General features: G+C 40.3%; 1 protein-coding gene across 1 annotated transcript; it reads right to left on the bottom strand.

Moving 5' to 3' along the window:
- Window positions 1-402: 402 nt before the first annotated feature.
- On the bottom strand, window positions 403-24639 carry anpepa (alanyl (membrane) aminopeptidase a). Its single transcript, XM_045223471.1, has 21 exons — window positions 24047-24639; window positions 23883-23924; window positions 22468-22610; window positions 16456-16598; window positions 16010-16136; window positions 13425-13579; window positions 13179-13292; window positions 12918-13061; window positions 12713-12778; window positions 12449-12514; window positions 12161-12309; window positions 11390-11469; window positions 10982-11115; window positions 4487-4542; window positions 4145-4292; window positions 3935-4023; window positions 3729-3839; window positions 3303-3470; window positions 3066-3206; window positions 2193-2274; window positions 403-1985 (listed from the first exon to the last, which is right to left on the bottom strand). Exons 1-21 carry the CDS (start codon window positions 24637-24639, stop codon window positions 1818-1820), a joined length of 2919 nt encoding a protein of 972 aa, XP_045079406.1. The 3' UTR covers window positions 403-1817.
- Window positions 24640-25487: the final 848 nt, after the last annotated feature.

Consider the following 25487-nt stretch of genomic DNA (forward strand, 5'->3'; position numbering starts at 1 on the left):
ACGTAAAACATTTCTCTCCGCTGTCAAGATGGAGGCCAAGAGGGGGAAGGGTAGATGTGGGTATGCAGACCCGCGAGCAACTGCGGCCTCTCATGAGTTCAGATTTTTTGTGGTAGCACCACCCCCATCAAAGTTTCCCATCCCTGATCTACAGTCTATTCACTGAACATAAATTATTTATTTTTCTCGGTACTGTATATCTTTTATGACACCCCATTTCAACGTTTGCCCCTATCACCCCTATTTGACTGCTATTTCTATGTTAGGATGATTGAGGAGATTAATGGAATTGCACAGTAAAACCTCCTTATTCCTGTGTTGGTTTGTGCTCCATGGTTCCAGCCTCCAACGTTGCTTGTGCAGCATATGCACACAAAAGAGGAAGAGGGGCATTTCATTTTTTATGTTGTTTTTTATTTTGCATGTAATATAGACTCTTCTATAAGACGTTGACAAATCTTGGTATTGCAGGGTACCTTTGATATGGGGTGTAAAGCCTCTCTTTGGGAATCATCATACAGGCTTTACTCCTCTACTATCTCTCTATTGAAAATGCAGAATTGTCTTTAGAAGGGTACAAATCATATGTACAAGGCTAACCTTGTAATAAAACTAATGGCAATTTATTTGATGGTGTTGTTGTTCTAATGATGTGTCCAAAATGTAAACCATCACTTGGGTAAGAGTGATCATGCAAGGATGGAGTTATAGCTTTGACTAGTAGAGTAGTAAACGTTGCCTGCTAATCAGAATATCTGCATGTGCAAATGTATGAAGTAGCCACTTAGATCTAGGCTACAGTAGAATAAGTAAACTATTGTAGTTGATTTGAAATCATGCGTCCTCCAAAATAGATCAGAAACTTGTTTGGATTACCAACATGAATCAATAGCTACATTACTTGTCTACAGTATGTACCATAATGTATCACTATTTTTCTGAGCCCGTTACTAACATATTGTGTGAAATAATACACTTAGATACAATAATGTTATATTTATTGGTGAATATTCGTCTCACTCCCCCGACACAATAGCCCAAACTCAATCTAGTCCTTTTACCAATCTAACTTCAATCAATTTTATTAAAACTAATAAAAAGTATGGAAATGTATGCACTCACTACTACTGTAAGTCGCTCTGGATAAAAGTGTCTGCTAAATGACTAAAATGTTAAGAAAATAAAAAGGAAAACGGCAATATGCAATACTTTGACACATAATACATATTTTTACAAATACATACAGTAAGACATTGTATTGCTATAGTTATGTGTTGTTTGATAGTCTTTTATCAAAATAATTGTAGTTGTCAACCTGAGAAAGCGTTTTCTTTGGATGTGACTGTCAGTGTAAACAATATTGTCTCAAACAACAAATGGTGGAATGTTACTTGTTTAAATAAAATATTATAATTTCTCGTCTTGTTGAATTACAAGTGACAAAAACATTGAAATCTACATTTATTTTAGGTTTATATTACATGTTGATTATATGAAACCTGTTTTCGGATCTAATTGGAATGAAACCAAGGGTGTATTCATTAGTTGGATTCTGTTGCAAAACATTTGATCTGTTGTAAAATGTTTTGCAACGGAAAACATTTACTCCAAATGGAAAATGTTTTGCAAGGAAAAAAAGAGTTTCCCTCCCTGTTTGGTTACGTTTGCTCTGTTTGCTTCCTAGAGTAAACAGTTTGCAACAGACTAAACATTTTGCAACAGAATCCGACTATTTAATACACCCTAAGACTCAAGTCAAATACAGGGTGTGTTCAAAATCATGGCACTCTGGTCCATCTGGTTCTCATCCTATCAGCTCAGTTCAGCTGCTCTTGCCTTGACTCTTTTTTAAACCACTCCAGAACAGTCTGCTTGTTTTCCTTCACCCATTTAATGTTGGCCTCGGTTCTCTCAGTGGCTTGCTCTAGGGCCCTGATTGCCAAACGCAGTTCTTCTACATCATGGTCGGTCAGGAACTGTCCCAGCTGCACAATAACAATCAGGGAAAAGTTTGAATTAGGGCGGAAACCAGTAATTACTCAAAACTCAACTCCCACCAGCTGAACCTAGTCTCTCATCCCCAGACATGAAAACTAAATCACTGCATTCTATTCAGTCATCAAGACGGAGGAGAGGTTTGTGACTCAGATAGCGTTGTGGGCCTTGCCTGTTACCAATAGGGAGACGCTCACCTCTTCAAGCTCAAAGTCAGTGGAAAATCTCTGTGTCACTCCATCAATCAGGTTGCCAAGTGACATGATCCCTCCTCCGTACCTGAGGAGGAGAGCAGAGGGGAGAGGTGAGATGAGCATGTTTGCTCAGCAAGCAGTTTGATAGAAGCCAATTTAGATGACTGCCTGGCAACTCAGTGGCCTTGTGGTTAGAGTGTCTGCCCTGAGATCGGAAGGTTGAGTTCAATCCCTGGCAGAGTCATACCAAAGACTGTAAAAATGGGACCTGATGCGTCTCTGCTTGGCACTCTGCGATAGACTAGCGTCCTGTCCAGGGGGTGTACTTGTACATCAAGCTGCCTCACGCTACAGAAACAGGAGATAGACTAGCATCCTGTCCAGGGGGTGTACTTGTACATCAAGCTGCCTCACGCTACAGAAACAGGAGATAGACTAGCATCCTGTCCAGGGGGTGTACTTGTACATCAAGCTGCCTCACGCTACAGAAACAGGAGATAGACTAGCATCCTGTCCAGGGGGTGTACTTGTACATCAAGCTGCCTCACGCTACAGAAACAGGAGATAGACTAGCGTCCTGTCCAGGGGGTGTACTTGTACATCAAGCTGCCTCACGCTACAGAAACAGGAGATACAGGCAACTCCAAACAAATAAATGATAAATTAGAGGTGATTTCCTCTGATTGGCCAAGGAGACCTTTGTACCCGACTTGTTTGACTGGTCTACACCTTCCTTGAGGTTTATTTAGGTGATTTTTACACAACACTTTATGAGACACCATACAAAATAAATGCTAATAAGTCATGGGTCCATTATTTTAGTTGGAAAGGAACATGATATATATATACAGTAATTAACAACAGAAAAAAACATACTCCAAGCTGATGTAGTTCCAGTTTGCGCGTACAAAATTCCAGGCTATTGCTTGCCCTGCCACATTTCTGGCTATGTAGCTGATGGTAGAAACTGCATCCATTTTTCTTATCTTGTCAGGGTTCAAAGTATACTCAAGGTATCTGCAAGATGAGAAGGAAATGCCTGATAAATGGTCTTTGCACAGCAACTAAAGTTTATATCCCGAAGAGGGTGGTACAGACGGAAAACTATCTAACCTGTTCAGGAGCCAGATCTTCCTGGTGCATGAGAGGGCATATCTTAGTTTGTCTTTCTCTGTGGCTGTGGCGGCATTCTCGAACTTGCCCCAAGCAAATTCCCATTCCTTCTCTCCCCCAGCAGCTATAGCTTGGCAGTAGATGGTGGCCTTCAGGTTAGGGTGTATACTATGGCAGTGGGGACAATTAAAGAGAGAAACAGAATCTGTTCATTAAAGTTAAAAGGATCAATACACTCAATATATCCAAAATTGCATATAACATTTTGGTATTAGGTTATTTAATCAATGTCATGCATATTACAGATTACGTGTTATGTTTTATGAATGATATGACGACCCCATTCAACTGTGAAATACAGTGCTAAGTACAGCAGGAACTAGCATGCATCTGGCTATGTTGGCTTGACGAAACCCAATTCCATACCAATTGGTAGTTTTGTTTGTCATCCAGTTGTCAAATAGCATTTTTGCCATTTCTTGGCACTCTGGAATGTCATTGCTGCATGCGACTGAAATGGCGTTAATCTGGTTGTACCTGGGAACGAATAATGACATGTTAATAACATACTTAAAGACAGGATGTGTTCAGAGGGTTGCAATATTTGATGATTATGAAAATATGTTTCTCACTGTGCAGAATGCTTCTCTGGGACCGTAGACAACATGGTGACATTTTCAAAATGTTGATAAAGGCCACCAACTTGCTTTCTTAAGTATGCCTGGAAATAGCATAGGAAAAATACTGTATTACACTCATATTTGTCATTTAAATTTGTAGGAATACAGTTTGCTATGATAAAAGGGCACTTTAATGTACAGTATCTTTATTTGATGACTGACCTGCATTGGGCCATAGACCTCGGAGCGATCAAACATGAGAATGAAATAGTCCAGGTTTCTGAGTGCTGATTCCCATGGTATGTACTCTGTGTCATTCCGGAGGTACTTGGTAGTTCTCAAAGCCAGTGTCACATTGATATGTTTGGCCCTTGATAAACAAATAAAATATATAATATCAGAAGACCTTAGCCGTCCAAAGAGGATATTATTTACATCATGAAAGTATAATTTCTGTAAGGTCCCAAACCATGAAAATGCAATCACTGTAATGTGTAAAACATGTTTATCAGAGTATACATGTTGAAGGAAGTCCATGAATGTATCAGTCTTAGATGAGATTACCTTGCCAAGTTGAATGCATCATCAATAAGCTGTCCCCGGTTGATGACTGGAATTTCCTGAGAATAAATCAAATAATAAAATGAATGAATTCTAGTTATTAAAGTCCTACTCCAGTCTCTTTTTTCACCTAATTTAACACCTGATTTACTTAGCAAAAGGCACATCTCAATAGGTGGTCCAGGTATGACATGACATGGCACAAGAGGGGCCTTTCCTTTTTTCACCTCTAGTGCTCCTCTATTGTTCCCGTAAGGAAGGGGGGAAGCCGATGATGTCACATCAGACCATCAGAGAAACTCATTGAATGTCCTACTCCTTGAAGTTTACAGTTGTGTTTAAAAAACACTATTTTGCTCAAAACATACACTACCGTTCAAAAGTTTGGGGTCACTTAGAAATGTCCTTGTTTTCGAAAGAAAAGCAATTTTTTTGTCCATTAAAATAACATAAAATTGATCAGAAATACAGTGTAGACATTGTTAATGTTGTAAATGGCTATTGTAGCTGGAAAAGCAGTTTTTTTATGGAATATCTACATAGGCGTACAGAGGCCCATTATCAGCAACCATCAGTCCTGTGTTCCAATAGCACGTTGTGTTTGCTAATCCAAGTTTATCATTTTAAAAGGCTAATTGATCATTAGAAAACCCTTTTGCAATTATGTTAGCACAGCTGAAAACTGTTGTGCTGATTAAAGAAGCAATAAAACAGGCCTTCTTGAGACTAGTTGAGTATCTGGAGCATCAGCAATTGTGGGTTCGATTACAGGCTCAAAATGGCCAGAAACAAATAACTTTCTTCTGAAACTCATCAGGTTCTGAGAAATGAAGGCTATTCCATAAGATAAATTAAAAATCAGCCATTTCCAGCTACAATAGCCATTTACAACATTAACAATGTCTACACTGTATTTCTGATCAATTTTATGTTATTTTAATGGGCCAAAAAATTGCTTTTCTTTCAAAAACAAGGACATTTCTAAGTGACCCCAAACTTTTGAACGGTAGTGTATATATTTTTTAGTGTGTGTCCATTACTGTATTTATACAGTATTTTTCAACCGGAAAAGTTCAAAGCTGGAGAGTGTCTTTAAAGCAAACTGCACAAGGGAGCTAGCATATTGTCTTATTTGACATCTTAAGGAATACCTACAGTGAGGAGAACAAGTATTTGATACACTGCCGATTTTGCAGGTTTTCCTACTTACAAAGCATGTAGAGGTCTGTAATTTTTATCATAGGTACACTTCAACTGTGAGAGACGGAATCTAAAACAAAAATCCAGAAAATCACATTGTATGATTTTTAAGTAATTAATTTGCATTTTATTGCATGACATAAGTATTTGATACATCAGAAAAGCAGAACTTAATATTTGGTACAGAAACCTTTGTTTGCAATTACAGAGATCATACGTTTCCTGTAGGTCTTGACCAGGTTTGCACACACTGCAGCAGGGATTTTGGCCCACTCCTCCATACAGACCTTCTCCAGATCCTTCAGGTTTCGGGGCTGTCGCTGGGCAATACGGACTTTCAGCTCCCTCCAAAGATTTTCTATTGGGTTCAGGTCTGGAGACTGGCTAGGCCACTCCAGGACCTTGAGATGCTTCTTACGAAGCCACTCCTTAGTTGCCCTGGCTGTGTGTTTCGGGTCGTTGTCATGCTGGAAGACCCAGCCACGACCCATCTTCAATGTTCTTACTGAGGGAAGGAGGTTGTTGGCCAAGATCTCGCGATACATGGCCCCATCCATCCTCCCCTCAATACGGTGCAGTCGTCCTGTCCCCTTTGCAGAAAAGCATCCCCAAAGAATGATGTTTCCACCGCCATGCTTCACGGTTGGGATGGTGTTCTTGGGGTTGTACTCATCCTTCTTCTTCTTCCAAACACGGCGAGTGGAGTTTAGACCAAAAAGCTATATTTTTGTCTCATCAGACCACATGACCTTCTCCCATTCCTCCTCTGGATCATCCAGATGGTCATTGGCAAACTTCAGACGGGCCTGGACATGCGCTGGCTTGAGCAGGGGGACCTTGCGTGCGCTGCAGTATTTTAATCCATGACGGCGTAGTGTGTTACTAATGGTTTTCTTTGAGACTGTGGTCCCAGCTCTCTTCAGGTCATTGACCAGGTGCTGCCGTATAGTTCTGGGCTGATCCCTTACCTTCCTCATGATCATTGATGCCCCACGAGGTGAGATCTTGCATGGAGCCCCAGACCGAGGGTGATTGACCGTCATCTTGAACTTCTTCCATTTTCTAATAATTGCGTCAACAGTTGTTGCCTTCTCACCAAGCTGCTTGCCTATTGTCCTGTAGCCCATCCCAGCCTTGTGCAGGTCTACAATTTTATCCCTGATGTCCTTACACAGCTCTCTGGTCTTGGCCATTGTGGAGAGGTTGGAGTCTGTTTGATTGAGTGTGTGGACAGGTGTCTTTTATACAGGTAACGAGTTCAAACAGGTGCAGTTAATATAGGTAATGAGTGGAGAACAGGAGGGCTTCTTAAAGAAAAACTAACAGGTCTGTGAGAGCCGGAATTCTTACTGGTTGGTAGGTGATCAAATACTTATGTCATGCAATAAAATGCAAATTAATTACTTAAAAATCATACAATGTGATTTTCTGGATTTTTGTTTTAGATTCCGTCTCTCACAGTTGAAGTGTACCTATGATAAAAATTACAGACCTCTACATGCTTTGTAAGTAGGAAAACCTGCAAAATCGGCAGTGTATCAAATACTTGTTCTCCCCACTGTATGTGAGAATGCTGTTCATCGACTACAGCTCAGCTTTCAACAACATATTCCCCTCCAAGCTCGTCATTAATCTCAAGGCCCTGGGTATGAACACATTCCTGACACATTCCTGACAGGCCGCCCCAAGGTGTTCAGGCCACGCACGACTCCAACACATTTTACATTTTAGTCATTTAGCAGACGCTCTTATCCAGAGCGACTTACAGTTATTTTTTTATTTTTCATACAGGCCCCCCGTGGGAATCGAACCCACAACCCTGGCGTTGCAAACGCCATGCTCTACCAACTGAGCTACATCCCTGGCAGCCATTCCCTCCCCTACCCTGGACGACGCTGGGCCAATTGTGCGCCGCCCCATGGGTCTCCCGGTCGCGGCCGGCTACGACAGCCTGGATTCGAACCAGGATCTCTAGTGGCACAGCTAGCACTGCGATGCAGTGCCTTAGACCACTGCGCCACTCGGGACACTATCATCATTAAGTTTGCTGACGACACGACAGTGGTGCCTGATCACCGGTGGCGACGAGACACCCTACAGGGAGGAGGTTAGAGCCCTGTCAGAGTGGTGCCAGGAAAACAGCCTCTCCCTCAACATCAGCAAAACAAAGGAGCTGATTGTGGACTACAGGAAAGAGGAGAGGGACCATGGCCCTATTGACATTGATGGGACTGCAGTGGAGAGGGTCAAAAGCTTCAAGTTCCTCTGTGTGCACATCACAGAGGACCTGACATGGCCCAATCACACCAACACTGAGGTGAAAAACAGCTGCACCATCAAGAGCATCTTGACCGGCTGCATCACTGCCTGGTATGGCAACTGCACAGCCCTCAACCACAAGGCTCTACAGAGGGTTGTGCGGACGGCCCAATACATCACTGGGGGCAAGCTCCCTGCCCTCTAGGACATCTACACCAGGTTGTGTTTGAGGAAGGCCCGGAAGATCGTCAAGGACTCCAGTCACCCGAGCCACGGACTGCTCACTCTGTTACCATCTAGCAAGCGGTATCGGAGCATCGGGTCTCGGACCAACAGGCTCCGAGACAGCTTCTACCACCAGGCCATCAGACTGCTGAACAGCTAACACTAGCAGTCTCCTGCACAGAGCTGAGACTTAGTGACTATTTGCACCGACTCTCCACACATCCAACCCTTACACACAAGCACACACTCACAACTGTCCATAAACAAACACACACAAACAAACACGCAGTCAATGCTGCTGTTCTATTATATACTATTTATTCAACTGCGTGACCAAGACACTACCCACTTTATATCTGTAAATTCAGCCAGGGCGAAATTGTGGTGTAGATATTGGGGGGGACGAACAATAGATGGGCTCGGGGGTAGTCCTCCCCCAGATTTTTGTTGTTGACATTTTAAAACGCATTTCCTGCAACTCTACACAGTTTGACATGACTTATTATGCCTCTCGAGGGGTATTTTGAGGGGTATATGGAGGGGTATTTTGAAAACACAGTATAAGTGTAAGGCCCCCACAACCCCCCCAAAAAAGGGAAAAATCAGGAAAACAGCTAACATTTCAACACATTTTGCCATGGGACAGAGAGAACAATCTGCAGTTTTATAATGTTACTCTACACATTTTGTCATGAGGCTGAGAGAAAATGTTGCAGTTTTAAAGCTAATTTCCTGCTATTCTATACATTTTGCCATGGGGTAAAGTAACTGTCCAGTGAAAATCTCCAAAGCAGAAAAAACACTTAAAATCCCCCAACTCAAACTTGTATCTCAAACAGACCATTTAAAAAATGTGTGCTATTTCCTCATAGAGGACGATGTCACCCTCCTGAGGAGGATGAGCTGGCTAATCAGTGGTCTACTTGCATTAATATTTTTTATGACCGGTATTGCCCACACCATTCTGTTGTTGAGGTACGCCCACACCATTCCAACACAGAAAAGCTGCTTTTTAACATACTTAATTACGATTTCTTGGTAGGAAAACAATTTCACTCATACTGTAATTAATTAGTCATATTTCATAGAAATCTGGAAACACTGAACAGTTACTTTAAAGCTAATTTTCTGCAATTCTACAAATTTTGCCATTGCTTATGACGTATTCATATGCTACAACAAATATTTTGTAAATATTTTTTGAATAAATTATTGGGGGGGACCAATCGACCTGTTCTGAATATTGGGGGGGGACCTGTCCCCCCATTCCCTGTGGCAATTTCGCCTATGAAATACAGTCATACTTGACATGGTCCTCTGTAGCTCAGCTGGTAGAGCACGGCGCTTGTAACGCCAAGGTAGTGGGTTCGATCCCCGGGACCACCCATACACAAAAATGTATGCACGCATGACTGTAAGTCGCTTTGGATAAAAGCGTCTGCTAAATGGCATATTATTATTATTATTATTATTATTATAAAAGCGTCTGCTAAATGGCATATTATTATTATAACACAATCATGATCTATACTGTATAACCTATTGTGTACACAGGGCTGGCTCTAGCCTTTTGGGGGCCCTAAGCCAGATTTGGTTGCCCCCCTTTCTGAAATTTCCTGAAATTCTACACGGGGGGAGTTACAATTTTATAAAAATGGTCATGCAATTCTACTGATTTTGCCATGGGGCAGAGATAAATAAATGTCAGTCTTATAGCCAATTCCCTGCAATTCTACCCATTTTGCCATGTGGTGGAGAGAAGTTTTTTTCAGTTTTAAAGCACATTTCCTGCAATTCTACACATTTTGCCATGATTATGCCATGTTAATGATATCTGAGTGAGAGTGACTAACAAAATCAATGTGGGCCCCCTGGAGGTCAGGGCCCCTAGGCACGAGCCCTGCGTGACCGGTCGGTATTTGACCATGATTACTACAAGTTCAGATAGCTGGCTGACTAACTTACCAACCTGAAATTCTACACATTTTGCTGGGGGGGTAGTTACAATTTTATGAAAATTTACATGCAATTCTACTGATTTTGCCATGGGGCAGAGATAAATAAATGTCAGTCTTATAGCCAATTCCCTGCAATTCTACACATTTTGCCATGTGGTGGAGAGACGTTTCTTCAGTTTTAAAGCACATTTCCTGCAATTCTACACATTTTGCCATGATTATGATATCTGAGTGAGAGTGACTAACAAAATCAATGTGGGCCCCCTGGAGGTCAGGGCCCCTAGGCACGTGCCCTGCGTGACCGGTCAGTATTTGGCCATCATTACTACAAGTTCAGATAGCTGGCTGACTAACTTACCAATCAAAAAATTGTTAGCCGACATGGCTAATTGAGTGGTTGTCAGTGACTGACATAGCAAGAGAAAACTGCTGATGCACAATCACATTTCTAACTTGCACCTTGAGTACTACTATTCTAGCTTACTCTCAACAGTATGTTGAGACCCCAACTGAGGAGGGGGAGGAGGGGGTTGTACTGCAATTTTGAGGGAGCTAGCACACAAGGCATTTTGCTGCACCTTTTAAACCTGCTGTAAACTGTTAACGTGACGAATACATTTGATTTGAACAATGTACTCACAAAAACCTTTTCCAGCACATTCTCTCCAAATATTTCTTAACAAAATATTACCTAGTCTTCTTAGAATATGCTACATTGTTTATTTTGGATCAACAGGCTGCTTTGATAATGCACAGGAACAGCCTTCTAAGCACTAGCAATATATAATGTGCTCTGTTTCGTGTCTGACTTGGACTGTATGGACAATACTGTTCTACACAAATGAGGAAGACTTACGTGAATATTCATTTCCAGCTGAGAGAGCAGTCTATCCCAATTCACTGGATCATAGTTGACTCTGAAATATCCCATACAGTTTATGTTGGCAAGCACCCACTTGCCATCTTCAGACAGGTAATCTGGCATCAGTACTGTTGAGCAAATTCAGAACATGAGAGTTACATTTTCCCTCAATTAGGTTTTTATTGACAGAACTAATGACTAGCACCATTTAATTAGTTGGGTTTGCTATTATCATACATTATATTTGCCATGTTCAGTCTATCTATAATGGAGAATTACTGTACATAATATAGCTCATCAGATCATCTCTCTCATTTAGCCTGGGGACGAGGTTACTCATAAAGTGATACTAAGACAAACATTAACAATTGTACATAGTACATTCAATTAAATATTCCTTACCTTGATATTTTTTTGCCAGTGTAACTAGTTTTATGGGTTCACCTTCCTTCATCACTCTGATTGGGACATGCCATTCAAAACTAATGAAAGAGAAAAAGTTCATAAACAATATATTGACATAATATTATGACCTACAGCTATATTCACATATGCTAATACAATGCTTCATTGTAGGCCTAATTCATTTCAATGTAATCCAATCAAAACTGTAATAATATACTATAGTAACACTTCATTTGAAATGATAACAGTGTCATAATATTGTTGTAAACATGTCATAACTGAATGGCATGGCAGTGTCATTTTGCATGCATTGGAAACGGTTATGACAGGTGTTACGACTAACAATTTTAGCAACACTTTTTAGGTGAGTAAGCAACATAAGCTGTTATGTCAACATATGTCATAACTGTTTCTGATGTATGAAAAATGACACTGTCTTGTCATCTTATGACATTCATTATGTCATGTTCATGATAATAGTATGACGCTGTTATGGCTTATAGTTCAATTAAAGTGTTACTCTAAAACTGTTGAGTGGAAATGTCTGTCAGAGTACTCTAGCAACAATCCATTGCTTAGAGAACAAGAGGTGGAGTAGCCTGGGTTTGAACTCCACACCTGCTGTGGGGGACGGACCAAGCACAGGATTTCACAAGGTCAGTCATATGGGCATCTAATTCTACACGGAGGGGACAATCAGTGGTTCAGGAAACCTGTTATATTTGTTTTCTCTCTCTGTGGTGTTTCTTGACATAGTGCAGGACTTACTCGTAGTCAGATGTTTGATTTAGGAGGAAATGTTCTTGAGAAACTGCCCCATTGGTGGTGTTGATGGTGATGACTGGGTAGCCCATTTGCTTTGTCCAAGTGTCCATGACTTCAGCAACTTTAATGTGGCCGCTGTCCTCGTCCACCGCCTAGAATGTTTTTGTCATTAGCATTTTATACAATGTATTCATGCCACTAAAGCATTTTATAAATTTTACATGCTTGAAAGCACACAATTACATATACTAATGTTGTGTTGATAGGCCTAGTAAAACTATCAGCTTTTACCTCTTGTAAATATTCCCACAGGTCCTTGTGTACAGTATTACTGTACTGGAAAGCCTGAAGATATTTCTGAAACATTTTGAAACAATAGTATTTACACACACTCTTAAGAATTTGACAAAAAGGTAATTGATTATTGATCCACAAAAGGTTCCCATTAGTTTTGATACATCCATGTGGAAAATTACAAATATACAACATAGATGTTCCACACACTGACAATAAGCCATTCTACACATTAATGGACAGAGACATAGTTGTACTTACTCTCAGACCATTCAGAAATACCCTCTCATCCAGATAATCTGCGAGCATTCTCAGCACAGCTGCCCCCTGAAGAGTGAAGATATGTTAATATTAATAGATTATATAAACTAATTCCTTCACTATATAGAACATTCCTGTTCAATGTTAAAAAGAAACATTTTTGATATCATCTCTCTTCCCCCATGGGGCTCTGTCACAACCAGACCTTGCTGTAGGTGATGGAATCGAAAAGTTGAGTGATGTCACTAGAAGTTTGAACATCATCCTCTTTAGAGCTTAGGGGATGGGATGAGGCCAATGAATCCACTTGAAATACAGTCTGGATGTCATTTAGAACAATCAGATCTTTCTGGAAAAACAAAAGAATCAGAGACCAAATGAAAAGAAGCCTCTTAGAAGTGTTACTACAATTTGCAATCTGATGCAGAACAAATATACAGTTATTAATAAGTTGATGGGGACATACTATGTTCCATGTTGGCTCAATATGATCCACTCCCATATAGGATATATATGTTGCAAATCCCTCATTCAGCCACAGGTCATTCCACCATTTCATTGTCACCAGGTTTCCAAACCACTGAAAACAACAGATTTAGGTGGCGTTACAGTGAATGCCACTACAATGCAAGATCATGTTTTTAATTAATTGTAGTTCTCTTTACATTAATACATAGATTACATTTTGAAATAGTAATTTTGAGTTTTGTACCTGATGGGCAAGCTCATGTGCAATAACTGTGGCAATCCACTCTTTGTTTGATGTGGAGGACACCCCTTCCTCATATAGCAGAGCTGTCTCACGATATGTTACCAAGCCCCAATTCTCCATGGCACCTGCGCTGAAGTCTGGTAGAGCAATCTGATCTAAAGTAGATAGAAAATAGGCAGTTGTGGAAAAAGTACCCAATCTTCATACTTGAGTAAAAGTAAAAGACACCTTAATATAAAATGACTCAAGTAAAAGTTTAAAAGTATTTGATTTTAAATATACTTAAATATCAAAAGTAAATGTAATGTAAAAAATATACTTAAGTATCAAAAGTAAAAATCATTTAAAATTCCTTATAGTAAGCAAACAAGACAGCACCATATTTCTGTTTTATTTTTTTACAGATAGCCAGGGGCACACTCCAACACTCAGACATAATTTACAAACAAAGCATGTGTGCTATGAGTCCGCCAGATCAGATGCAATAGGGTTGACCAGGGACGTTCTCTTGATAAGTGCATGAATTGGACCATTTTCCTGTCCGGCTAAGCATTCAAAATGTAAAGAGTACTTTTGGGTGTCAGGGAAAATGTATGTAGTAAAAAGTACATAATTTTCTTTAGGAATGTAGTGAAGTAAAAGTAAAAGTTGTAAAAATTATAAATATTAAAGTAAAGTACAGATACCCCAAAAAAACGACTTAAGTAGTACTTTAAAGTATTTTTACAGTGGGGGAAAAAAGTATTTAGTCAGCCAGCAATTGTGCAAGTTCTCCCACTTAAAAAGATGAGAGAGGCCTGTAATTTTCATCATAGGTACACGTCAACTGTGACAGACAAAATGAGGGAAAAAAATCCAGAAAATCACATTGTAGGATTTTTTATGAATTTATTTGCAAATTATGGTGGAAAATAAGTATTTGGTCAATAACAAAAGTTTCTCAATACTTTGTTATATACCCTTTGTTGGCAATGACACATGTCAAACGTTTTCTGTAAGTCTTCACAAGGTTTTCACACACTGTTGCTGGTATTTTGGCCCATTCCTCCATGCAGATCTCCTCTAGAGCAGTGATGTTTTGGGGCTGTCGCTGGGCAACACAGACTTTCAACTCCCTCCAAAGATTTTCTATGGGGTTGAGATCTGGAGACTGGCTAGGCCACTCCAGGACCTTGAAATGCTTCTTACGAAGCCACTCCTTCGTTGCCCGGGCGGTGTGTTTGGGATCATTGTCATGCTGAAAGACCCAGCCATGTTTCATCTTCAATGCCCTTGCTGATGGAAGGAGGTTTTCACTCAAAATCTCACGATACATGGCCCCATTCATTATTTCCTTTACACGGATCAGTCGTCCTGGTCCCTTTGCAGAAAAACAGCCCCAAAGCATGATGTTTCCACCCCCATGCTTCACAGTAGGTATGGTGTTCTTTGGATGCAACTCAGCATTCTTTGTCCTCCAAACACGACGAGTTGAGTTTTTACCAAAAAGTTCTATTTTGGTTTCATCTGACATTCTCCCAATCCTTTTCTGGATCATCCAAATGCACTCTAGCAAACTTCAGACGGGCCTGGACATGTACTGGCTTAAGCAGGGGGACACGTCTGGCACTGCAGGATTTGAGTCCCTGGCGGCGTAGTGTGTTACTGATGGTAGGCTTTGTTACTTTGGTCCCAGCTCTCTGCAGGTCATTCACTAGGTCCCCCCGTGTGGTTCTGGGATTTTTGCTCACCGTTCTTGTGATCATTTTGACCCCACAGGGTGAGATCTTGCGTGGAGCCCCAGATCGAGGGAGATTATCAGTGGTCTTGTATGTCTTCCATTTCCTAATAATTGCTCCCACAGTTGATTTCTTCAAACCAAGCTGCTTCCCTATTGCAGATTCAGTCTTCCCAGCCTGGTGCAGGTCTACAATTTTGTTTCTGGTGTCCTTTGACAGCTCTTTGGTCTTGGCCATAGTGGAGTTTGGAGTGTGACTGTTTGAGGTTGTGGACAGGTGTCTTTTATACTGATAACAAGTTCAAACAGGTGCCATTAATACAGGTAACGAGTGGAGGACAGAGGAGCCTCTTAAAGAAGAAGTTACAGGTCTGTGAGAGCCAGAAATCTTGCTTGTTTGTAGGTGACCAAATACTTACTTTCCACCATAATTTGCAAATAAAATCATTAAAAATCCTACAATGTGATTTTCTGGATTTTTTTTCTTCTCAATTTGTCTGTCATAGTTGACGTGTACCTATGATGGAAATTACAGAACTCTCTCATCTTTTTAAGTGGGAGAACTTGCACAATTGGTGGCTGACTAAATACTTTTTCCCCCCCCATAAGTACTTTACACCACTGAAAATAGGTTATTTTATATTCTATTCCATTTCCAAGCTTTGGTTGTAGCTGGTTGATTAAATTTCAGCTGATGATTTAATTGAATTTCACCTTCTTACTTTGTTTTGGACAGTTTATGTATGGAGTAAATAATTAAATTGATTAGATGGATTTTATGACAATTCATCTTTGTTGAACACTTGCGATGTTATGATTAACCCATGCTTATTTTACATCGTTATGATGCAATCATGCCCATACATACCTAGCTTGCTCAAAGGATAATTCATTTTAAATACTCCAGGACTCTCATAGAACGCCAGAATATTTCCAGTGATACTTGCAGCATACTTTGCATGTCCAGATTTTATGGCCTCCGGTCGAGCATACGTCTTTAACAAACCGAACAGAAAATAAAAAAGTGAGTTTTAGTATCATATCAATATGATTTGGTGAGTAAAAACATCTCTACCATGAAAATCAGCAGTGTAGTCTAAACTGAATACATTTAAATAGTATAGCGGTTTAGCTGGAATCTAGAGAGAATTGCCATTTATATGTAATTTACTACAGTATTAACTTTCTTTGATATGGCTATTGAAATACAAACCTTTTCACATGGTCCTTGTTATATCTATGCAACAAAATACAAGTCATTTTGTTGATATAATGCACTATTACAGTTATGATTCAACAACTACAGCTACATACCTTAATGTCAACTCTTTCATGTGTAGATCCTATGGATTCGAAATCAGACACTGTGAAAGCTAAGAGGTAAGTTGACATTTTCTTAGTCGTTTGAAAGCGAGTGACTTCCCAGGTCTCTCCATCGATATCCTCAAGGGTTGTACCTAAAAGGAATAAAAAAGACTCTGTACTTGATGACTTTGATAGTATGAAAGGAAAGAGTTTTGTTTTGACACTCATTACACAATAGTATCTACAGTAAATACTCAATATAAGCTAAAAGAACAGGCACAGTATATGCATGCATTAGCCTCATAATCTGTGAATTATTGTTTACAAAAAGTCCTGCATATAAAATGGGGAATTTAATGAGAAGTCATAAATGTATGTCTACATTTTTGAATATACAGTATAGCATATTGTTTTCCAGAAGGGCTACAGTTTCAAAAGTATTGGGACAGTCAATTTTTTGTTGTCGTTTAGGCTCTGTGCTATAGCACTTTGGATTTGAAATGATACAATGACTATGAGATTAAAGACTGTCAGCTTTAATTTGAGGGTATTTCTATCCATATCGGGTGAACCCTTTAGAAATTACAGCACTTTTTGTACATTATCCCTCCATTTTAGGGGACCAAAAGTATTGAGACAAATTCACTTACAGTGAGGGAAAAAAGTATTTGATCCCCTGCTGATTCTGTACGTTTGCCCACTGACAAAGAAATGATCAGTCTATAATTTTAATGGTAGGTTTATTTGAACAGTGAGAGACAGAATAACAACAAAAAAATCCAGAAAAACGCATGTCAAAAATGTTATAAATTGATTTGGATTTTAATGAGGGAAATAAGTATTTGACCTCCTCTCAATCAGAGAGATTTCTGGCTCCCAGGTCTCTTTTATACAGGTAACGGGCTGAGATTAGGAGAACACTCTTAAAGGGAGTGCTCCTAATCTCAGTTTGTTACCTGTATAAAAGACACCTGTCCACAGAAGCAATCAATCAATCAGATTCCAAACTCTCCACCATGGCCAAGACGAAAGAGCTCTCCAAGGATGTCAGGGACAAGATTGTAGACCTACACAAGGCTGGAATGGGCTACAAGACCATCGCCAAGCAGCTTGGTGAGAAGGTGACAACAGTTGGTGCGATTATTCGCAAATGGAAGAAACACAAAAGACCTGTCAATCTCCCTCGGCCTGGGGCTACATGCAAGATCTCACCTCGTGGAGTTGCAATGATCATGAGAACGGTGAGGAATCAGCCCAGAACTACACGGGAGGATCTTGTCAATGATCTCAAGGCAGCTGGGACCATAGTCACCAAGAAAACAATTGGTAACGCACTACGCCGTGAAGGACTGAAATCCTGCAGCGCCCGCAAGGTCCCCCTGCTCAAGAAAGCACATATACAGGCCCGTCTGAAGTTTGCCAATGAACATCTGAATGATTCAGAGGAGAACTGGGTGAAAGTGTTGTGGTCAGATGAGACCAAAATCGAGCTCTTTGGCATCAACTCAACTCGCCGTGTTTGGAGGAGGAGGAATGCTGCAGAGAACACCATCCCCACCATCAAACATGGAGGTGGAAACATTATGCTTTGGGGGTGTTTTTCTGCTAAGGGGACAGGACAACTTCACCGCATCAAAGGGACGATGGACAGGGCCATGTACCATCAAATCTTGGGTGAGAACCTCCTTCCCTCAGCCAGGGCATTGAAAATGGGTCGTGGATGGGTATTCCAGCATGACAATGACCCAAAACACACGGCCAAGGCAACAAAGGAGTGGCTCAAGAAGGAGCACATTAAGGTCCTGGAGTGGCCTAGCCAGTCTCCAGACCTTAATCCCATAGAAAATCTGTGGATGGAGCTGAAGGTTCGAGTTGCCAAACGTCAGCCTCGAAACCTTAATGACTTGGAGAAGATCTGCAAAGAGGAGTGGAACAAAATCCCTCCTGAGATGTGTGCAAACCTGGTGGCCAACTACAAGAAACGTCTGACCTCTGTGATTGCCAACAAGGGTTTTGCCACCAAGTAATAAGTCATGTTTTGCAGAGGGGTCAAATACTTATTTCCCTCAATAAAATGCAAATCAATTGATAACATTTTTGACATGCGTTTTTTTCTGGATTTTTTTGTTGTTATTCTGTCTCTCACTGTTCAAATAAACCTACCATTAAAATTATAGACTGGTCATGTCTTTGTCAGTGGACAAATGTACAAAATCAGCAGGGGATCAAATACTTTTTTCCCTCACTGTATATGTGTATTAAAGTAGTCAAAAGTTAAGTATTTGGTCCTATATTCGTAGCACGCAGTGACTACATCAAGATTGAGACTGTACAAATTTGTTGGATGCATTTGCTGTTTGTTTTGGTTGTGTTTCAGATTATTTTGTGCCAAATAGAAATAAATGGTCAATAATGTATTGTGTCATTTTGGAGTCACTTTTATTGTAAATAAGAATTCAATATCTTTCTAAATACTTCTACATTAATGTGGATACTACCATGATTACGGATAATCCTGAATGAATCGTGAATAATGATGAGTGAGAAAGTTACAGACGCACAAATATCATACCCCCAAGACATTATAACCTCTCACCATTACAATAACAGGGGAGGTTAGCATTTTTTTGGGGGGGTAAGATACAGTGGGGAAAAAAAGTATTTAGTCAGCCACCAATTGTGCAAGTTCTCCCACTTAAAAAGATGAGAGAGGCCTGTAATTTTCATCATAGGTACACGTCAACTATGACAGACAAAATTGAGGAAAAAAAATCCAGAAAATCACATTGTAGGATTTTTAATGATTTTATTTGCAAATTATGGTGGAAAATAAGTATTTGGTCACCTACAAACAAGCAAGATTTCTGGCTCTCACAGACCTGTAACTTCTTATTTAAGAGGCTCCTCAGTCCTCCACTCGTTACCTGTATTAATGGCACCTGTTTGAACTTGTTATCAGTATAAAAGACACCTGTCCACAACCTCAAACAGTCACACTCCAAACTCCACTATGGCCAAGACCAAAGAGCTGTCAAAGGACACCAGAAACAAAATTGTAGACCTGCACCAGGCTGGGAAGACTGAATCTGCAATAGGTAAGCAGCTTGGTTTGAAGAAATCAACTGTGGGAGCAATTATTAGGAAATGGAAGACATATAAGACCACTGATAATCTCCCTCGATCTGGGGCTCCACGCAAGATCTCACCCCGTGGGGTCAAAATGATCACAAGAACGGTGAGCAAAAATCCCAGAACCAGATGAAACCAAAATATAACTTTTTGGTAAAAACTCAACTCGTCGTGTTTGGAGGACAAAGAATGCTGAGTTGCATCCAAAGAACACCATACCTACTGTGAAGCATGGGGGTGGAAACATCATGCTTTGGGGCTGTTTTTCTGCAAAGGGACCAGGACGACTGATCCGTGTAAAGGAAAGAATGAATGGGGCCATGTATCGTGAGATTTTGAGTGAAAACCTCCTTCCATCAGCAAGGGCATTGAAGATGAAACGTGGCTGGGTCTTTCAGCATGACAATGATCCCAAACACACCGCCCGGGCAACGAAGGAGTGGCTTCGTAAGAAGCATTTCAAGGTCCTGGAGTGGCCTAGCCAGTCTCCAGATCTCAACCCCATAGAAAATCTTTGGAGGGAGTTGAAAGTCTGTGTTGCCCAGCGACAGCCCCAAAACATCACTGCTCTAGAGGAGATCTGCATGGAGGAATGGGCCAAAATACCAGCAACAGTGTGTGAAAACCTTGTGAAGACTTACAGAAAACGTTTGACCTGTGTCATTGCCAACAAAGGGTATATAACAAAGTATTGAGAAACTTTTGTTATTGACCAAATACTTATTTTCCACCATAATTTGCAAATAAATTCATTAAAAATCCTACAATGTGATTTTCTGGATTTTTTTCTTCTTCATTTTGTCTGTCATAGTTGACGTGTACCTATGATGAAAATTACAGGCCTCTCTCATCTTTTTAAGTGGGAGAACTTGCACAATTGGTGGCTGACTAAATACTTTTTTTCCCCACTGTATTTGTGCGTCTGTAACTTTCTCACTCATCATTATTCACGATTAATTCAGGAGTATCCGTAATAATGGTGGCATCCACATTAATGTAAAAGTTTTAGAAAGATATTCTATTCTTAGTTACAATAGAAGTGACTCCAAAATGACACAATACATTATTTACCAGCCATTGCGTGCTATGAATATAGGACCAAATACTTTAATACGCATATACACTACCAGTCAGAAGTTTGGACACACCTACTCATTCAAGGGTTTTTCTTTATTTTTACTATTTTCTACATTGTAGAATAATAGTGAAGACATCAAAACTATGAAATAACACATATGGAATCATGTAGTAACCAAAAAAGTGTTAAACAAATCAAAATATATTTTAGATTCTTCAAATAGCCACCCTTTGCCTTGATGACAGCTTTGCACACACTTGGCATTCTCTCAACCAGCTTCATGAGGTAGTCACCTGGAATGCATTTCAATTAACAGGTGTGCCTTCTTGAAAGTTAATTGTGGAATTTATTTCCTTCTTAATGCGTTTGAGCCAATCAGTTGTGTTGTGACAAGGTAGGGGTGGTATACAGAAGATAGCCGTATTTGGTAAAAGACCTAGTCCATATTATGGCAAGAACAGCTCAAATAAGCAAAGAGAAACGACAGTCCATCATTACTTTAAGACATGAAGGTCAGTCAATACGGAAAATGTCAAGAATTGTGAAAGTTTCTTCAAGTGCAGTCGCAAAAACCATCAAGCGCTATGATGAAACTGGCTCTCATGAGGACCGCCACAGGAATGGAAGACCCAGAGTTACCTCTGCTGCAGAGGATAAGTTCATTAGAGTTACCAGCCTCAGAAATTGCAACCCAAATAAATGCTTCACAGAGTTCAAGTCACAGACACATCTCAACATCAACTGTTCAGAGGGGACTGCGTGAATCAGGCCTTCATGGTCGAATTGTTGCAAAGAAACCACTACTAAAGGACACCAATAAGAAGAAGAGACCTGCTTGGCCCAAGAAACACGAGCAATGGACATAAGACCAGTGTAAATTTGTCCTTTGGTCTTGAGTCCAAATTTGAGATTTTTTATTCCAACCGCCGTGTCTTTGTGAGACGCGGTGTAGGTGAACGGATGATCTCTGCATGTGTATTTCCCACCGTAAAGCATGGAGGAGGTGGTGTTATGGTGTGGGGGTTCTTTGCTGGTGACACTGTCTGTGATTTATTTAGAATTCAGCACACTTAACCAGCATGGTTACCACAGCATGCAGCGATACGCCATCCCATCTGGTTTGGGCTTAGTGGGACTATCATTTGTTTTTCAACAGGACAATGACCCAACACACCTCCAGGCTGTGTAAGGGCTATTTTACCAAGAAGGAGAATGATGGAGTTTTTAGTTGTTTAACACTTTTTTGGTTACTACATGATTCCATATGTGTTATTTCATAGTTTTGATGTCTTCAATATTATTCTACAATGTAGAACATAGTACAAATAAAGAAAAACCCTTGAATGAGTAGGTGTGTCCAAACTTTTGACTGGTACTGTAAGTGAATTCGTCCCAATACTTTTGGTCCCCTAAAATGGGGGGACTATGTACAAAAAGTGCTGTAATTTCAGAAAGTACCCTCAAATGAAAGCTGACAATCTGCACTTTAACCTCAGTCATTTTATCATTTCATAGTCATTGTATCATTACAGAGCCAAAACAACAACAAAATTGTCATTGTCCCAATACTTCTGGAGCTCACTGTACCTGCAGGATTCCTACAGGAATTGTCCTAAAGGAAAGTGGCCCCGAAAATCCTGTGGGATATGCTGCAGGACTTCCTATTCCTGCAGGATATGTACTGTATTATGCAGGATTTTTCCTGCAGGATTCCTGTACAACCTTTTTGTAAGGGTACATATGAATGTAAGGTGCCTTTTAGAAGGTGGGTTAACATGACCTAGTATGACAATAGTATGAAATGTGATTCTCACCTATGACTTTCCCATTTGCTAGTGCTGTCGTGCCAGGCCTATGGATGATAGTGACTCTAAATGTAGCCTTCATGGCTGGCTCATCGAAACAAGGAAATACTTTCCTGGCGTCGGTTGGTTGCATTTGGCTAGTAGCGATGAATCTGTGGAAAGTATTTGTTGAAAAATAGGATAAATATTACAACTGGAATTGAATAACAGTGTAACAACAGCAATACAATACAGGAAAGAGTTGCTTGTTAGTTAATTTTGATTCAATTAGCTTTTTTCAGTATTTCAAATTATCCACGCTTCCAATGTCTATGCAGCTACAGTATGAACAGTGATGGAAATTTTTTGCAATACAGGACTGTAATTGTAAAGCCACTGAGGAAGTAACAATGTCTCAAATGAGTGTCCTAATCTATTCAAGGAATGTGAAGCAAAGCTGTTGGTGAAGTGAACAGAGGAAAAATGTGCAACATTATCCCAGGAGGTCTTTTTACAATAAACACTTTTAAGTTGAACATATAAATATGAGCCAGGCCTGAACAACTGCTGGGTGATTTGATATGACAAGAAATAAAGAAATATAGTCCCATTTGTAGGGACATGTTGTATACATCTGTACACATGTCCGCTGAAGAAGCCACTTTGGGGTATTTTTTAAGAAATTGGAATTCCATCTGTAAGCAAATCATGTTTTTTTAAGGAAACAGAGTGCAATAGAATACAAACCATGATAAACTTTGTATTCAATCTCTGTTCAAGCACAGTGGTCTATAAACTAGCAGGTCACTGATTTACAGCATGGAAACAATCACATATGAATGTGTCAAGGTGTAATGATGAGGTGGTTTCAGGTTGCTTTCTGGTTGCTTAGTACTGGCCACTACTAATTTATTTCAAGGAAGCACTGCTGATCAAACCCGTGAGGACTTATGAAACAGAGTAATTATCTTTCCTGCCAGACTCCTAAATGTAACCATATAACAGCCTCTAACAAGAGGTCTGACCTAATGACACAGTAGGTAGAGCAATGTGTCTGCCTTGTAATTGCAAGGTATGTGGTTCAAGCCCTGCCCTGGCTGTCCCCCTCAATTACTACATTGGTGGCAGAGGGGCAAATTATCCCATAGTCTGTCAGGCCTTTGTTGGATGTGCATCCCTGTTTTAGTTGGGGTGTACAAAGTGTTCTGCCTCATGATGATACAGGGGAAGTATGTAGCTTTTTTAAGGTTCAGGAGTGTGCTTGCCTTATTATCAAAAGGTCACTACACCACTATCACCTGTAAATTGCCCATGTAATCATGCCTTTATCAGACAGAGAAAGCTCTATCCAACCGGAACACTGTTTAGGGTTGTGGTTTGTGATCAATCCAGTTATGTAATGCTGTTGATGCAAACATATATTATCAGACTTGTACATGTATTACCTTTCATCAAGCTCCACGATGATCGTTTCATTCCCGAACCACCTGTAAATGGGTTTTCATATAAGTCAAGTCTAATTTCCATCTCACAGCATTCCTTTCATATATGTTTGACAACAAATCATTCATAGTTTTAGTTTCTCAGTAGTTATCAAAGAAACCCTTACCTTTCAGTGTCATCCTCTGTGCTTGGCCCTTTTTTGTATGAACTCATGTAAAAACCAGCCAGATCATCAAGGAGCTCCCCCTCAAATGCAGTAAAGAGACTGTAGTTCCCATCTTCAACTAAAACACTGTCCAGTCTAATCTCTAAGAAGTTACTTTCATTACTATACAGTATGGTGTTGTCAACTTTGATGATCTTTCCCTTGTCAAGATCTGTCACCTTTACAGCAGTCACATTCTGTTCTTTACTGTGAAGGACGATAGTTTTGGTGTTCTCCACACATCTAAAATACACAGTGGAGTTTCCAGTGAAGATGAGAGATTGATTGTTAGTGTTGTTCATCACGATGTAGAGGTGAGGCTGTAGTACGATGTCATAGCTCTCTGGAATCAGGTTTCCAGGGAGTCTCATGTTGGGTGGTGGTCCAGTTGGATACGGAGTAGTGGCATTAGGTGTTGGTGGTGCTGTAGGTTGTGTCTTGATTCTTTCGTTCTCATACACAATAATCATTGTAATTATTCCACCAATAGATGAGACGGTCAACACCACTATGGCTATGGCCAGGAACTTTGAGATATACACCCCTGTGGCCATGTCCAGTCCTTCTGGAAGAGCCTCACGCCTCCCGTTGTGTTGGTAAAGCTTGGAACTCGGAACTGAACTTGAAACTGAACTGAGTTGCCTTTAACTGGCTCTATGTCTCTATCCGACCTCCCATAAACATGCAGACTGCTATGGGGATAAGCTAACCAGTTATTGCTCATAGATTTAGCATGAACTTGCCTTTGCAAGCAAAGAGTAATACTGAAGGTCGATGTTCATTCAAATGAAATCAGTCAGATTTTTCTCCCACACATCTGGCATTGGTTATCCTCTCATACCATCAATCCTGGGTTAGGTGAACCTCAAACGGGAATGCTTTGAAACCCAAACATCACAAGCCTCTCAATAAGTGCGTGGCACAAAAAGTGATACATACTTTATATCGCGTGAGCTCCTCTCAAAAGAAAAATGTACTTTAAGAGCAAGAGAAAAAGCATGTTGGCCCTCTGGTGTCTATGTTGATCCTCACAGTTCTAAGTAATGATAGAACCAGCTGTGTAGCCCTCTGAGTCGTCAAGAGTTCTTTACCCGTTTCCAAAACAACCTCGAAGTACACTGACAGGTCTGTGTCCCACCAGCACTGGATTATTATGCATTCAGGGAAAATTAGGAGCATGTGTTTATGTGAGGAGGGTGTGCTCTAGGGCAGGGGATTTTAGCACATCATTATTTGGAATGGCCCCCTTCACCATAAACACATGCTCCTAATTACCTCAAGATAAAAATAATGAAAATGGAAGTAAAGGAACATTCTGGGAAATTGGGTCTGTGACAAATGATATCCCCCACCCACACCCACTAACATACACAATAGAGCAGCAAAAACTTTACATGGGTCC

Source organism: Coregonus clupeaformis, chromosome 11 (assembly GCF_020615455.1).
Source record: "Coregonus clupeaformis isolate EN_2021a chromosome 11, ASM2061545v1, whole genome shotgun sequence".
Classification (NCBI taxonomy): domain Eukaryota; kingdom Metazoa; phylum Chordata; class Actinopteri; order Salmoniformes; family Salmonidae; genus Coregonus; species Coregonus clupeaformis.

Excerpts from the sequence above, each read along its gene's own strand:
- anpepa (XM_045223471.1), bottom strand. The coding sequence starts at position 24,639 with ATGGCCACAGGGGTGTATATCTCAAAGTTCCTGGCCATAGCCATAGTG. Across the intron at positions 16,599-22,467 it reads AGCAAATGGGAAAGTCATAG|GTACAACCCTTGAGGATATC; the intron begins GTGAGAATCACA and ends TATTCCTTTTAG. Across the intron at positions 11,116-11,389 it reads ACTGGCAAAAAAATATCAAG|TACTGATGCCAGATTACCTG; the intron begins GTAAGGAATATT and ends TTTGCTCAACAG.